Source organism: Salvelinus alpinus, chromosome 23 (assembly GCF_045679555.1).
Source record: "Salvelinus alpinus chromosome 23, SLU_Salpinus.1, whole genome shotgun sequence".
NCBI classification, from domain to species: Eukaryota; Metazoa; Chordata; class Actinopteri; order Salmoniformes; family Salmonidae; genus Salvelinus; species Salvelinus alpinus.
Window position 1 is genome coordinate 1368666 of NC_092108.1, and position 15921 is coordinate 1384586.

At 44.2% G+C, this 15921-nt stretch overlaps 1 protein-coding gene across 2 annotated transcripts in view; it reads right to left on the bottom strand.

The window, feature by feature from the left end:
• The window catches only part of colec12 (collectin sub-family member 12), an 80132-nt gene that overhangs the window by 27448 nt on the left and 36763 nt on the right, over window positions 1–15921 (bottom strand). For both annotated transcript variants that reach the window (XM_071360624.1, XM_071360625.1), the window contains 3 exons: window positions 6953–7069; window positions 6230–6827; window positions 255–887 (listed from right to left, as the gene is read on the bottom strand). In XM_071360624.1, coding sequence (XP_071216725.1) covers window positions 255–887; window positions 6230–6827; window positions 6953–7069 — 1348 coding nt within the window. The remainder of the gene's footprint in view (window positions 1–254; window positions 888–6229; window positions 6828–6952; window positions 7070–15921) is intronic.

Sequence of the window (15921 nt, forward strand, 5' to 3'; positions counted from 1 at the left end):
AGCCTGGTTACTATTGTATTGCAACACTATATCAGTCTGGTTACTATCACAACACTATATCAGCATGGTTACTATTGTATTGCAACACTATATCATTCTGGTTACTATCACAACACTATATCAGCCTGGGTACTATCACAACACTATATCAGCCTGGTTACTATAACAACACTACATCAGCCTGTCCCACAACAACAACATTTTCCAATAATTTCTGAACATAGAACATATATTGTACATCCTAATGGGCTCACCTGGAGCAGGTGTGGTTGAGCGAGAAGGTTGGACCTGTCGAGAAACAGAGGCTTTTGGTTCCACAGCAGGCACCACTGATTCTTTAGGCTGGACAGGTGGTTCCCTCCGCTGCTCACGCTTATCTGGTTCCTCTGGCTGCCCAGGCTCATCTGGCTCCATACGGGGGGTCTGCACCATTATAGGGGAGTTTGTCACCACAGGGGGTAATACAACTTGAAAAGGGAGGCCTGGTAACCCGGGAGGCCCTGGTGGGCCGATGGGTCCTACCAGCCCACGAGGTCCCTCTGTTCCTGAGGATCCGTCTTGGCCTCTTGCCCCCTGAGGGCCCTGGGCTCCCTGAGGACCAGCCTGTCCATCTCTGCCCACCAGGCCCTGAGCTCCAGGTTCTCCCTTCTCCCCTGAGGTCCCAAGCCGACCCCCAGAACCCCTGTAGCCTTTAGGCCCGAGGGTTCCCAAGGCCCCTGGGGGCCCATTCAGCCCTGCCACCCCTGGGGGGCCATCAGAACCCTTCTCTCCTCTAGGGCCCTGCACCCCCGCCACTCCCTTGTCCCCTCGCTCCCCCTTCTGACCCTGCTGGCCTATGGGCCCCTGAAGTCCCTTGTCGCCTCTGGCCCCCCTTGGTCCCGGAGGACCTGAAACACAGGAGGGGAACATTCTATTACTTATATATCATGTGGCAGACCAGGGGGTTGGGTCAAAACGTTTACACAGATCAGATACGGACAGAGTAGGATTAGCTCAGTTTCAAAGGTGTTTATTAAAATAATAGTCCAAAGAAAAGAATAGGTCCAGCAGATGGAGCCATCGCCTCGTCATGAATACTCAGTCTGTCACCAGGCCTCGACGAGTCTCCCCCTGGTGGCTGACCTGCTATACGCCACCCCCCACCCTTAGCTCTGTCGGGGAGGGGACTGTCCCCTGACTGTCATCAGTCCTCGTTTCCATGCTTCACCCCTGACCTGTGCACAACAGAAAAAGAAGCATTGAAGGGACAAGAACCACCTGGTGACCCGATCGTTTGTGTCCTTTCCCTGGCCACCCAGACCAGGGGAGCATGGTCCGTGACCAGGGTGAAGTGGGTACCTAACAGGTAATACTTGAGAGTGTCAAGCGCCCACTTCACCGCTAGACACTCTTTATCAACAATCAAGTACTTTTTTTCTCTAGATATCAGCTATCGGCTGATGTACATGATGGGGTGCTCCTCCCATCGTGTATCTGGGACAGAACGGCCCCTAGTCCTGTATCACACGCATCCGTCTGGACCAACATCTGTACCTGGAAATCAGGCGTTACGAGAATTGGATGGGAGCACAGCGCTTCCTTCAGTTCTGTCTCGTCCGTCTATTTCACTGTTTTCGGGAGGCGGGCCCGGTTAGATCAATGAGGGGGGAAGCTATAGCGGCAAAGTTTGGGATAAACCGACTATATTATCCTGCCAGAACTTGACCTGTGTCTTGGTGTGTGGAACGGGCCAGTCACGTACCGAGTGAACCTTCCTCTCCTGGGGTTTGACGTTCCCCTGTCCGATCAAATAACCAAGGTACTCCACCTCCACGAACGCTAGATTGCATTTTTTGGGGTTCGCGGTCAACCCGGCTTGTCTGAGCGCGTCCAGCACCGCCTGGGGGCGCGTCAGGTGCTCTTCCCAACCGTGGGTGTGGATGATGATATCATCCAGATATGCCGTTGCGTACTGCTGGTGGGGTCGAAGTACTTTGTTCATCAGTCGCTGGAATGTGGGCAGGGACCCCTGTACCGAACGGGAGCGCCCTGTACTGATACAATCCGTCTGGTGTCGAAAACGCCATCTTCTCCCGGGAGGAGGCTGCGAACGGTACCTGCCAATATCCTTTGGTCAGATCAGGGGTACTGATGTACCGGGCCTTTCCCAATCGGTCGATGAGCTCGTCCACCCTCGGCATGGGGTAGGCGTTGAACAAGCTTATGTCGTTCACAACCCGGAAATCATTACAGGAGCGCAGGCTACCGTCCGGTTTGGGCACCAACACGATGGGGCTGCACCATGCACTGTGAGATGACTTCAATGACCCCAGCCTCAGCATAGCCTCCTCTTCCTGTTTCCGATATGGCCTCTTTTGTACAGTTTCCCCGGGCCGGCTACGGATGTGGTGTTCAATGAGGGTCGTGCGGCCCGGCTTCTCGGAGAACACTGCGGTGTTCCCGATCGATGAGCTCCCTGAGCTCTTGCTTCTGGGCTGGGTCGAGGTCCTCATTGCTTGGGACCCCCACTGGTACCGTTGACATCCTGGGTCCCAAACATAACACGGCCAAGGCTGTCCTCTCGTGCCACGTCTTCAACAGGTTCACCAGGTAAATCTGTTGGGGTTTCCGTCTCCCCAGCTGCCATATGCGGTAATTAACAGGTCCCAGCTTCTCGATCACCTCGTATGGCCCGTACCATGTTGCCAAGGAACTTACTTTCGGCAGTGGGGATTAAGACCCACGTGGAATTCTCGGGGGTGGGCTCCCCGATTTTAGACCTGGGCTTGGGCGCGTTGGGCCTTCTCCATATATTCCCTCACGACTGGCCATGTGGCTTTCAAGTTAGGGTCCTCCCACTGGGCAGTCCCGAATTGTCCCCTCAGTTGCCTCCACAGGGCTGCGAACAGCGGACAATCCCGTCCCACTAGGAGAGGTACCGGCAACTCTGGTACTGCACCCACCATCATCTGGCAGTTCCCTTGTGGCGTCACGATGTTGTCCCATACGGTTGGATACTGCTTTGTGTCCCCGTGAACACAGGAAATGGACACGTTTGGTATCCTGGTCCAGCAGGCTCATGGTTACGAGGGTAACCATACTTCTGGAGTCTAATAGAGCTTCCGTGTTGTGTCCGTCAACCTTCACCGGGACCATGGGTGCAGTTGATTCGTGGTGTGCCCAACAGGAGGTGACGTAGTTCACTGCGTGACCCACCTCGCCTCCAGGGCTTGCTGATGGCATCAACTCCTCTCGAGCCGGACAATTCCAGGCAATGTGCCCCCGGGCGCCACACTCAAAACACCTCCTTTGGTCTCCATCTACCTGGTGTCGTTGGTGGCGGGTAGGCCCTACCCCAGCCGTCTCTCCACAGGTTAGCGGTCCTTGGGCCCTGCCAACTGTCTGTTCGGGGTACACAGCAGTGGGGCTGTCCTTCCAACTCCTCGAACGGGTCGCCGACTCGGCCCGGCTTTGTCTAGGATGGAGAGGGTGGATACGTTGGTTAGAAGCCATCCCCTGGTGAGGCGCAGTAGGTCGCTCATCTGGGCTTGGGGGGGATGCGTTGGCTACGAACCTTCAGTCGTGGAATAGTTGAGCCCGATGGGCCAGGCTGTACCCGTAGTAGCTGAGTATCTCCCGTTTGAGTCCATCGTAGTTAGCCGCCTGTTCATCGTTCAGGTCCCAATACGCCTTTTGGGCATTCCCAGAGAGGAACGGGGCCAGCAGACTGGCTCACTTCTGCCTTGGCCATCCTTCCCGTAGTGCCGTCCGTTCAAACGTACAGAGGTAGGTTTCGATGTCGTCATCTTTTGTTAGCTTGATTAAAATCTTGTTTGGATGTGATTCAGTAGACGCTCCTCCTTGTAGCTTTCTGATTTCCTCAATGAGGCGGACGTTTTGTAGCCGCTGTTCCTCCAGCGTTCGTTCCTGAACCGCCTGTTGTGCTTGTTGGGCCCGGATGAACTGAGCTATCAACACGTCCACGCTGATGCTGCGTAAACGTCAACCCTGATCTGACCACGTTATCAGAGATGCCCGCATTCTCCACCACTTGTGGCAGACCAGGGGGTTGGGTCAAAACGTTTACACAGATCAGACACAGACAGAGTAGGATTAGCTCAGTTTCAAAGGTGTTTATTCAAATAATAGTCCAAAAGAAAAGAATAGGTCTCCCCCAAGAGACCCTCTCCGGGATACCGTCTTCTGGGCTCCGGGTCTTGCTGTATCCTGAGGGGATCAAAAACTGTACTCCCTCCTGTTACCTCTGGTACCGTCCCCAACTATACGGGAGTCCTTTCGTCCCCCAGTCTCTTCCCTGTGTGCTGCCCTTCTGGTAGCTTTAAGGGACTTGTACAGCTGATGAGCAATCAGCCCCTGATTACTCACCAATCCCCAATCAGCCGCAATTAGTCCTGTCCGGAGAGCCCGTCGAGACCTGGCACGTCCAACAGATGGAGCCATCGCCTCGTGATGTTTACTCCGTCTGTCACCAGGCCTCGACGAGTCTCCCCCTGGTGGCTGAGCTGCTGTACGCCACAATATATACAGTACAGTCAAAGGTTTGGACACACCTACTCATTCAAGGGTTTTTCTTTATTTTTACTATTTTCTACATTGTAGAATAATAGTGAAGACACCAAAACTATGAAATAACACATATTGAATCATTTAGTAGCCAAAAAGTGTTAAACAAATCAAAATATTTTATCTTTGAGATTCTTCAAAGTAGCCACCCTTTGCCTTGATGACAGCTTTGCACACTCTTGGCATTCTCTCCACCAGCTTCACGAGGTTGTCACCTGGAATGCTTTTCCAATAGTCTTTCCCACATATGCTGAGCACTTGTTGGCTGATTTTCCTTCACTCTGCAGTCCAACTCATCCCAACCCATCTCAATTGTGTTGCGATCGGTTGATTGTGGAGGCCAGGTTATCTGATGCAGCACTCCATCACTCTCCTTCTTGGTCAAATAGCCCTTACACAGCCTGGATGTGTGTTGGGTCATTGTCCTGTGGAAAAACAAATGATAGTCCAACTAAGCGCAAACCAGATGTGATGGCGTATCGCTGCAGAATGCTGTGGTAGCCAAGCTGGTTAAGCATGCCTTGAATTCTAAATAAATCACAGGCAGTGTGATCAGCAAAGCACCCCCACACCATCACACTTCCTCCTCCATGCTTCGCAATCGAAACCACACATGCGAAGATCGTCCGTTCTTCTACTCTGCGTCTCACAAAGACACGGTGTTTGGAACCAAAAATCTCAAATTTGGACTGAAAGGACAGATTTCCACCGCTCTAATGTCCATTGCTTGTGTATATTGGCAAGTCTCTTCTTCTTTTTGGTGTCCTTTACAACAACACAACTGATTGGCTCAAATGCATTAAGGAAAGAAATTCCACAAATGAACTTTAAACAAGGCACAGCTGTTATTTGAAATGCATTCCAGGTGACTACCTCATGCAGCTGGTTTAAAGAATGCCAAGAGCGTGCAAAGCAAAGCTGTCATCGAAGAAACTTTGAATTATTTAAAAAGAAATGTAGCCTTGATTTAACTAGGCAAGTAATTAAGAACAAATTCTTATTTTCAATGACAGCCTAGGAACAGTGGGTTAACTGCGTGGTTCAGCGGCAGAACGACAGATTTCTACCTTGTCAGCTCAGGGATTAAATCTTGCAACCTTTCGGTTACTAGTCCAACAATCTAACCACTAGGATACGCTGCCGCCTCAAATATAAAATATATTTTGATTTGTTTAACACTTTTTTGGTTACTATATGATTCCGTTTGTGTTATTTCATAGTTGGGATGTCTTCACTATTATTCTACAACGTAGAAAATAGTAAGAATAAAGAAAAACCCTTGAATGAGTAGGTGTGTTCAAACTTTTGACTGGTACTGTATATGAATTTGTAGGGTGGTGAAGATGATGACGATTACTATAGTAGTGTTATATAATACTATTATTATATGTATAGTATTCTATATATTACCCTGTAGGATGGTGAAGCTGGTGATGATTACTATAGTAGTATTATATAATAGTATTATTATATGTATACTATACGTTACCCTATCGGACAGTGAAGTTGGTGATGATTACTATAGTTGTATTATATACTGTATAATAGTAGTAATAAATGTATAGTATACTACATATTACCCTGTAGGATGGTAAAATTGCTGATAATTACTATATTATTATTCAATTTAATAGTATTATTATCTGTATAGTATGCTATCTATTACCCTGTAGGATGGTGAAGTTGCTGATGAGTTGGGATTGTTTTCTGTCCACCATCTTCATCTCCTCCATAAAGAGCGACAGGCTGTTGACCTCCCTGTCCAGCCTGTCCGTCAGCTCATCCTGCTGGGCTTGGAGCTCCAGCCCGTCCCCTCGGACATCCGCTACACTACCATTCAGCCCCAACAGCAGGTCAGAGTGGTGAGTCACTGTCTCAGCACAGGTCCGCAGGCTGTTCAGTTCAGAGCTGATTATTCCCAGGAGCTGATTGGCAAAGCTGAAGTTCCCCGTTACGCGGTTGATGTCCCCCTCGTGGCTGTTGAGGCGTGCCTCTATCTCGTCGAAGCGTGAGGAGGTGGTGTTTTTGTGGTCTTTCTGCTGGTCCTTGAAGAGGCGCAGGCTCTGGTTGTGTCCCTCCGTCAGGAAGGAGGTGTTCTTGGTCTGATTGATCAGTGTGTTCAGCTGCAGACCCATGTCCTCCAGCACCTCCCCATTGGACTGAGCCAGGGCCGAGTTATTGGCTGTCAACACCTGCAGGTTCTGGACCTTCTCTCTCAACCAATCAATGTCCGCCTGGGTCTGTCTGGCTGTCTGCTGCAGGCCCTGGAAATAATAATAATAATCATCGTCATCATTATAAACATCGTCATTAGTACTATAATAACACTAATCCTAATGACTATAGTGTGGGGTTAAGGTTAGGGTTAGGTGTGGTATCTCAGTCGCACATGAAAGTTGTTCTTCAGTCTCTGCACGGCCTGTCCTGCATCCTCCACACTGCGCTGCAGGGCACTGAGCAGACCACCCTGCTGAGCCTGTGTCCTGTTCAGACTACTGATATCCACCTGGAAAACACAGTTATATATCATTAGGGGCACTTTGACTGAAGCTATATATTAATAGTAGGCATTGAGTGATGCTCAATGTTAAATTAAAACCATATTATCTAAGCCAAAATGTGACCCGATTCAGAAAACTAGGCGTATGTCGCAAGTCACGACTTCACAGGAGAGCCGTTTGAACTTAACAAATATATTTTCATCAAAATGCATTTTTTGGCAGAAATGCCTTCTCGAACATGTGAACTTTCATGTCCCTTAATATCAAACTTGAACGCTATCTGTAAATACGAATAAAATTGTTCAGTTACGAGCCTAGTTGGTTTAGCCACAGAAAAACAGAGCAATCTTCCTGCTAGCCACAATTGGCTGAGATAATGAGTGGGCTGGACATGCCGAGAGATGAGTTTGGATTAGTCTGCCATATAGCACGAGGCTGTCTATTGGAGCTGGTCAGTATGTTTAGGTAGTCGTGTCGAACGAGGCTTTAAAAAAAATGTGCATGGTAAAACTGCATAAACCTAATGTCAAGTTTCAAATGTACTGTTTACTAGCTAACATTAGCTGGCTGGCTCACTAGCTAACGTTATGTGTATGCTCTCCACTTTCTGGAGGACTAAGTTTTGAAATAAGTGGAATTCGAGTATGATAGCTAAGGAGATGGAGAAAATACCAGTCTGGATTACATTGTCGAACTAAGGCAACCATTCATGGCATCAGACAGGAGACGCGTCTAACCACGATGTATACTATTTTCAGATATTACACGTTTCTAATTTTGACAGAAAGTGGTTTCATTTTAAGTGTACTATTAGCTAGCTGACGTTAGCTGGCTGGGTCGCTAGCTAACGTCATGTGTATGATCTATTTCTTCGTATCTCAGACACATTTGCTTGACTAGTAATAGCCATATAACATGGTTGGTTAGCTACCTGCAGATTCATGCAGGGTAGTAATGTCATGAGTTGTGATTATGGTCCATTGTTTAGCTAACTAGCTACATGTCTTAACAACATTTTGACAGTATTTTCATTTCAAGTTAACTTCTTTGGTATAAGGGGCAGCATTTTCACTTTTGGATGAATAGCGTGCCCATAGTGAACTGCCTCCTACTCTGTCCCAGATGCTAATATATGCATATTATTATTACTATTGGATAGAAAACACTGACGTTTCTAAAATTGTTTGAATGATGTCTGTGAGTATAACAGAACTCATATGGCAGGTACAAACCTGAGAAAAAATCCAAACAGAAAGTGAAAATTCTGAGAGTGGTCATTGTTAAAGTCATCGCCTATTCAATTCCCTGTAATATATGGATCTGTTTGCACTTCATACGCCTTCCACTAGATGTCAACAGTCAGTAGAACGTGGAATGAAGCTTATGCTGTGTTGGGACCAGATGGGAGGAGAATGAGTCTGGCTGGCTCGCTAACTAACGTTACGTCATGCGTTGGGATTCATTGTTTCCCTAGCTAGCTACCTAGCTACATTTCTTATCGTCTTAGTGTACCAGAGTGCAGAATAACTGATGCATTTGAACGCACGTTGAATATGTTTGGTGTCAGTAAACGTCGGCAACAAAGCGTAATTCAATTGTTGCCAGCAGCACAGTTAGTTACCAACGCTCTGGATATCATGAAAAAAGCCTAACCAGCTCTGCTAGGGGGAGTAAAATGGTCAGAGTGGGGTGTTCTCTCATTATGTGTCAGGATGTAGCTAGCCAATGTTAGCCAGTTGTGTGCTTGACTATAATTGTGAGGTCAGAGCTTTCGGAACAACCCTACTCATTAGCCAGAGCATCCAGAGTGCGCTCTGCACGTGAAACCACAGATAGAGCAATAGAGCGAGTAATGTTCAGTGAGCTGTTCTCTCTCTCTTAGATGTCTGGAAGTAGCTGGCAAGTTAGTACAGAACGGTTGGATCAACCCTTAAAGAGATGGGTGGGGCTAAGGCTTAAGAGGGTGTGAACAATGCTGAATGGGTGTAGACAAAGTAGGTTCTCCAATAGTAGTACCAAAACTTTGAAAGACGGTTTTCTCAAAAGTGAGTTTACAAGTTGATCAACAGTCAAAGCAGAATACTTTCCCATTGTTTCCTCAAATGCAGTGTATGATATACCGTTTTGTAGTTTTGAGTCTCTACTTTTATCCATGTTGCTACATAAGACGGAATCCAGGTGGTGAGTCACATAAGACACCAATGTCAATGAAAATTCGCAAATCAGCTTGATTGGAGAACACATTCGCTCCCTCTCTAGCTGTCCGGCTGTTACCGAGAACCATGTACCTGTCATGATCCCTCTGGAACTTTCATTGCGGACACCTGGCCCTTATTCCCACTGACTGTACTTGTATATATGTGCCCTTTGTTCCCATGTCCGTTGGTGGTGGGAGTACCTATGCATTGGTGCAGCTGATATGCTGCGCGCTATGTATATATTGTGTGTTACGGATATCGTCCCGTGGCGTTCAATGAGGTTTACCCTCGCCCAGTGTTTTTGTATACTGTTTGTTTTGGGTGTAGGATAGGTGGGACGGTAGCGTCCCACTTGGCCAAAATCCAGAAAAATGTAGCGAGCCAAATTCAAATATATTACTATAAAAATCTAACTTTCATTAAATCACACATGTAAGATACCAAATTAAAGCTACACTCGTTGTGAATCCAGCCTACATGTCATATTTCAAAAAGGCTTTTTGGCGAAAGCATAAGATGCTATTATCTGATGATAGCACAACAGTAAACAAAGAGAGTGCAGCATATTTCAACCCTGTAGGCACAACACAAAACGCAGAAATAAAACATAAATCATGCCTTACCTTTGACGAGCTTCTTTTGTTGGCACTCCAATATGTCCCATAAACATCACAAATGGTCCTTTTGTTCAATTAATTCCGTCCATTTCTATCCAAAATGTCAATTTATTTGGCGCGTTTGATCCAGAAAAAAACAGCTTCCAATTTGCGCAACGTCACTACAAAATATCTCAATAGTTATGTGTAAACTTTGCCAAAACATTTCAACCTACATTTGTAATCCAATCTAGGTATTTTTAAATGTTAATAATCGATCAAATTGAAGACGGGACTATCTGTGTTCAATACAGGAAGACAACAAACTGACGCTACTTTTCGAGTCATGCACCTCTCTCAAAAAGTACACTTCAAGTGACACCCATTCAAGATGGCCATACTTCTTCATTACACAAAGGAATAACCTCAACAAATTTCCAAAGACTGGTGACATCCAGTGGAAGCGGTAGGAACTGCAAACAAGTCACTTAGAAATCTAGTATCCCAATGAAAACTCATTGAACAGACGGTGACCTCAAAAAAAAAAAATCTGAATGGTTTGTCCTCGGGGTTTTGCCTGCTACGTAAGTTCTGTTATACTCACAGACATGATTTAAACAGTTTTAGAAACGTCAGAGTGTTTTCTATCCAAATCGACTAATAATATGCATATCTTATATTCTGGGGATGAGTAGAAGGAAGTTGAAATTGGGCACGCTATTTATCCAAAATTGAAAATGCTGCCACCTATCCTAGAGAAGTTAAATACCCCTATTGTGTATTCCTTCGCCTGTCTCCAATATCCTTTATACCAGAGTGACAATACCAGATTTTTTACTGGGTCCTTGGCATTAGAAAGATAAATGTTTCCCTGACCTGACCTAGCTCAATACCTAGGCTAAGCATTACCAACCTAGCTCAACAACCAAGCTAAGCATTACCAACCTAGCTCAACAACCAAGCTAAGCATTACCAACCTAGCTCAACAACCTAGGCTAAGCATTAGACTACAGTGACCATTAGACTTGACACCTTTCGGACCTAGTAAGTTTGTTGAAATGTGTAATTTCTCACATTATTAGTGGAGCTAACAATGTTTTAGCAAGATTACATTTTGTTCATATACACCCACAGGAAGAATTACACTTTTTTTTCATTGACATTTTCTGACAAGCGAGCACAAGCAAGGCATTTTCATGTTTTCATGAATTCATAGAATGTTTGTGAAAAATCTATAGCAATATGGAGTGGGAAAGTGGCAATGCGTTTCGACAATTATTAATGGTCTAATCCTGAATGCTGATTGGTTAAAAGTGCATTCCAGCCGGTGTCTATTCCACAAGTTACCACCGGCAAAATCTATGACATTAAAATGCCTATTTACTCTGTTCCATCTGACTGCGCAATCCACTGTCTCATCAGCCCAGGCAGGGAAGTAATAAACTTGAATAGTAAAGCCCTCTTAACTGGCTCAAATAGCCGACCAATCAGCCTGTTACCAACCCTTAGTAAACTTTAGGAAAAAATGGTGTTTGACCAGATACAATGCTATTTCACAGTAAACAAATTGACAACAGACTTTCAGCACACTTGTAGGTAAGGACACTCAACAAGCACAGCACTTACACAAATGACTGATGATAAATTGATGATAAAATGATTGTGGAGACTGTCTTGTTAAACTTCAGTGCAGCTTTTGACATTATTGATCATAGTCTGCAGCTGGAAAAAGGTATGTGTTATGGCTTTACACCCCCTGCTATAATGCGGATAACGAGTTTACTTGTCTAACTGAACACAGAGAGTATTCTTTAATGGATTTTTCTGTTTTCTGTGACATTTTAGTGACAGAGGGCATGGCTAGTGTCATGATGTTGCCCTGCTGGTGAGGTTTATGCCCCCCATAAACAACTTTTTGACTCTTGGAAAGCCCTTTGTTAACATAGAGAGAGTCTGGTAGCATCAAGAGGGTGGGGAACGGAATCATATTTCGGTAATCCAACCAGTTGAAAATATCCGTTGGTACTTGAAGAATATGATGTCAGATCATTTGTCGTCTGAGACATTATTACTGATAATAGGATGACATAAACTGTATCTTGGAAAGTCTACACATTCTAGTTATCAGATTCACATGGAATTGTTGTGCAATTTAAATGTTTAAATATGAAACTATTTGTGAAAAGATGAAATGTAATTTTAGCTTCTAAATGAGAGAATTGTTTTCATAAAAGTAAACTCTGCTCACTCAGTGGCCCCGCCCAAGTGAACAGACATTGGTTGTGAACTATGAAACACGCCCTTCTCTCCACCACTACAAAAGCCCCTTGATGAAAGTCAACTTGTGTTCCTGACGACGTGAGGACTGCTGTCCATACGTTAAAAAGGCTAATATCAACTACAGAACTAAGCCAACCTTAGCGTGAGCTCTGGTTGCAAATGGTTGAACGACTACAACCTAACGAAATTAACATTGTGTTCCTGGTGGCGTGAGGACTGATGTCCATACGTTTAAAAGGGAGAATTTCAATGTGGAGGTGACAATCGACACGCTGGAAGGATGAATTCCGACAACACCAGCCAGAATATAGCATGAGCTTATAGTATGGCAACTTGGTGTGAACTTTGAACTTATTCACTAAAGAAGTGATACATCCTAGACGTCGAGTTATCAGCAGCAGCTGTAAACGTGGGCTAGGAAAGGATGGACAATCTCTTCAGAACGTCAGGGTACCACAACGTAGCCGTTCTACCACAAGACATAATCTTCAAAGGACAAAAGAGATCTCTGCTGGGCCGCCCCGCCTTCCATCTACGACCTATCTATCGAAGCGCAGCTCAGAGTAAATATTTCTTGCATTTTCCAAATAGGCAGTTAATTAGAATGCATAAGATTCTCTATTTACAATAGCATAGCTTCATAAGGTCCGATAGAGACCCAATCCTGTTGTTCCTTAGTCTTCCCGCGCTTTCATTCAAACCCAACCCCCTTTCTTTGTGTAACCATCCGTCAAATCGGTTCCGTCCGCTAGGGACGTTTCCTTATATGACATAATTAGTAATCAATATATGATCCATCCTGTGTATATGTAATTCTGTGTGATTATTTTGGTATTTAGTAAATAAATAATTAAACCACATTTTGTATTGCTGATTCAACTTTTTAGCCAGGGTTCGTGAAGATAACCAAGAATTTTACAACGTTCAGTTGAGACTGAATAAGGTGACGATTAATAATTGACTGCTATTGATATAAAAGATTACAAGGACTTTAACCTCTCTTGGGTATGTGGGACGTTAGCATCCCACCTCTTCAACAGCCAGTGAAACAGCTGGGCGCCAAATTCAAATACAGAAATACTCATTATAAAAATTCAGTAAACAAAATATATTTTACATAGGTTTAAAGATGAACGTCTTGTGAATCCAACCACGGTGTCAGATTTAAAAAATGATTATTTGAGAACATAGCCCAGCAGACAATTCATTACAAACAGTAACCAGCCAAGTAGAGTTAGAGTCAGAAATAGAGATAAAATGAATGCCTTACCTTTGATGATCTTCATATGGTTGCACTTAGCAGACATTCATTTACTCAATAATGTCACGTTCCTGACCTAATTTCCTTTGTTTAGTCTTGTTTAGTTGGTCAGGACGTGAGCTGGGTGGGCATTCTATGTTATGTGTTTCTATGTTTGGTTTAGGGTTGTCAATTAGCCTGATATGGTTCTCAATCAGGGGCAGGTGTTTTACGTTTCCTCTGATTGGGAACCATATTAAGGTAGACTGTTTCTCACTGTTTGTTTGTGGGTGATTGTTGCTGTGTCTGTGTTTGTTCGCCACACGGTACTGTTTCGTTTCGTTCGTTCATTTGTTCCTGTTCGTGCGTTCATGTTTTATGTTCTCAAGTTCAGGTCTGTTCACGTCGTTTTGTTATTTTGTATTTTGTCAGTGTTCTGTTTAGTTGGATAAATCATTAAAATTCAACATCATGAACATTCACCACGCTGCGCCTTGGTCCTCCTCTCTTCCACATAAAGACGAGCGTTACAAATAAATGTTTATTTTGTTCGATAAAGTCTCTTTATATACAAAAACCTCAGTTTTGTTCATGCGTTTTCTTCAGTAATCCACAGGCTCAAACGCAGTCAAAACAGGAAGACAAAAAAATCCAAATTGTATCCGTAATGTTCATAGAAACATGTCAAACGATGTTTATATTCAATCCTCAGGTTGTTTTTAGCCTAAATAATCGATAATATTTCAACCGGACAATAACGTTGTCAATTTAAAAGGTAAACAAGAATTGCTCTCTCTCTGTCGAGCGCATGAAAAAGCTCTGCGACACTTTAGCGTCCAGTCATTCCGAATGCTCTTATTCCCTAATTTTTCAGAATACCAGCCTGAAACTATTTCTAAAGACTGTGGAAGGCATAGAAACTGCAGTTTGAGTCCTAAGTCAATGGATACCGTAATGGCATTGAATAGAAAACTACAAAACCAAAAAAAAACTACTTCCTGAATGGATTTTTCTCAGGTTTTTGCCTGCCAAATCAGTTATGTTATACTCACAGACACTATTTTAACAGTTTTGGAAACTTTAGAGTGTTTTCTATCCAAATCTACCAGCTATATGCATATCATATCTTCTGGGCCCGAGAAGCAGGCAGTTTAAATTGGGCATGCTTTTCATCCAAAATTCCGAATGCTGCCCCCTACCCTAGTGAAGTTAAGAGTTTAATTGGAAGATAACAGCTCTATAAAAAAAAAATTGTGGTGCCCCGACTTTCTAGTTAATAACATTTACATGATTAGTTTAATCAGGTAATATTAATTACAGAGAAATTATTTTATAAAATAGCAAGTCATATCACTTAATCCGGCATAGCAAAGACACGACATAATGACGCCCCGTGTGAGGAATCTAAAATAGGATGACGCTTTCATTTTGATTCAGCCTATATAAAAAGCAGATTACATACTACACCCAGTTTATTATACACATTATTGGAGTTAGACAGGAATTAGTGGTGTCTGTGTGTGTGTGCTGAAGACTGCCTCGACTGCCGTGTTGTTCTCTGACGTAGCCAGTGGGTAGTGTAAACTATACATTTCTAGTACTTGGGCTGAGAAAGCTAATTATAGAAATTTGAGAAATAGAGCATTTGGCCAAACGAAGGGCTATTTCTGCCTCCGCGGGTAGGCTCGGTCATTATTAATTTCTCGAGCGAGGACAAAGAGCCAGCCGATTGCAATTGAGTAGATATTAGCTTGACCAGCGGTAATTATCTCTCTCTCTTGCATTTCCACACGAGTAGACCACGGTGCATTTTGTTGTTTGCTGAGCGTTCCGGTTAAAACATCGTCAAAATAACGCCGAAAAGGGTTTTAACATAATACGTTATAAGTCAAACCTTTCCCTTGCTGAAGGGGATCCTATGTTATGCCTGAAAGTGTACAAAGTAGGATTAGCTTGCACTAGATGCTAAGCTAACAAAGGGAAAACAGCCATTTTGTTTTTCCTGTGTTACGTTGTAATTCTTCCGCCTTGCGCAACGAAAGTCCAGCCCCTTGTACTTCCGTTTGATTTCAGCGTGTGCTATCAGTGACCTCTGAAGAATTGCCAGTACATTCCTTCAAGGAGAATTATTCAGGTGACACTCAAGTGGTTATTAAGCTACAATAGTAATTTGACAGAGGTAGTGATCTGTCCATTGTGCAGCACAGCATTTGATAAAACAGGACCATGTTTGCAAAACAAGTGGTTCTGAGCTTAATTGAATATCACACAGGTAAGCTAACAGATACCGAAATCAGGAATGCAGACAGGCTCTATAGACCTCTATATCTACAGTGGGGAGAACAAGTATTTGATACACTGCCGATTTTGCAGGTTTTCCTACTTACAAAGCATGTAGAGGTCTGTAATTTTTATCATAGGTACACTTCAACTGTGAGAGACGGAATCTAAAACAAAAATCCAGAAAATCACATTGTATGATTTTTAAGTAATTAATTTGCATTTTATTGCATGACATAAGTATTTGATCACCTACCAACCAG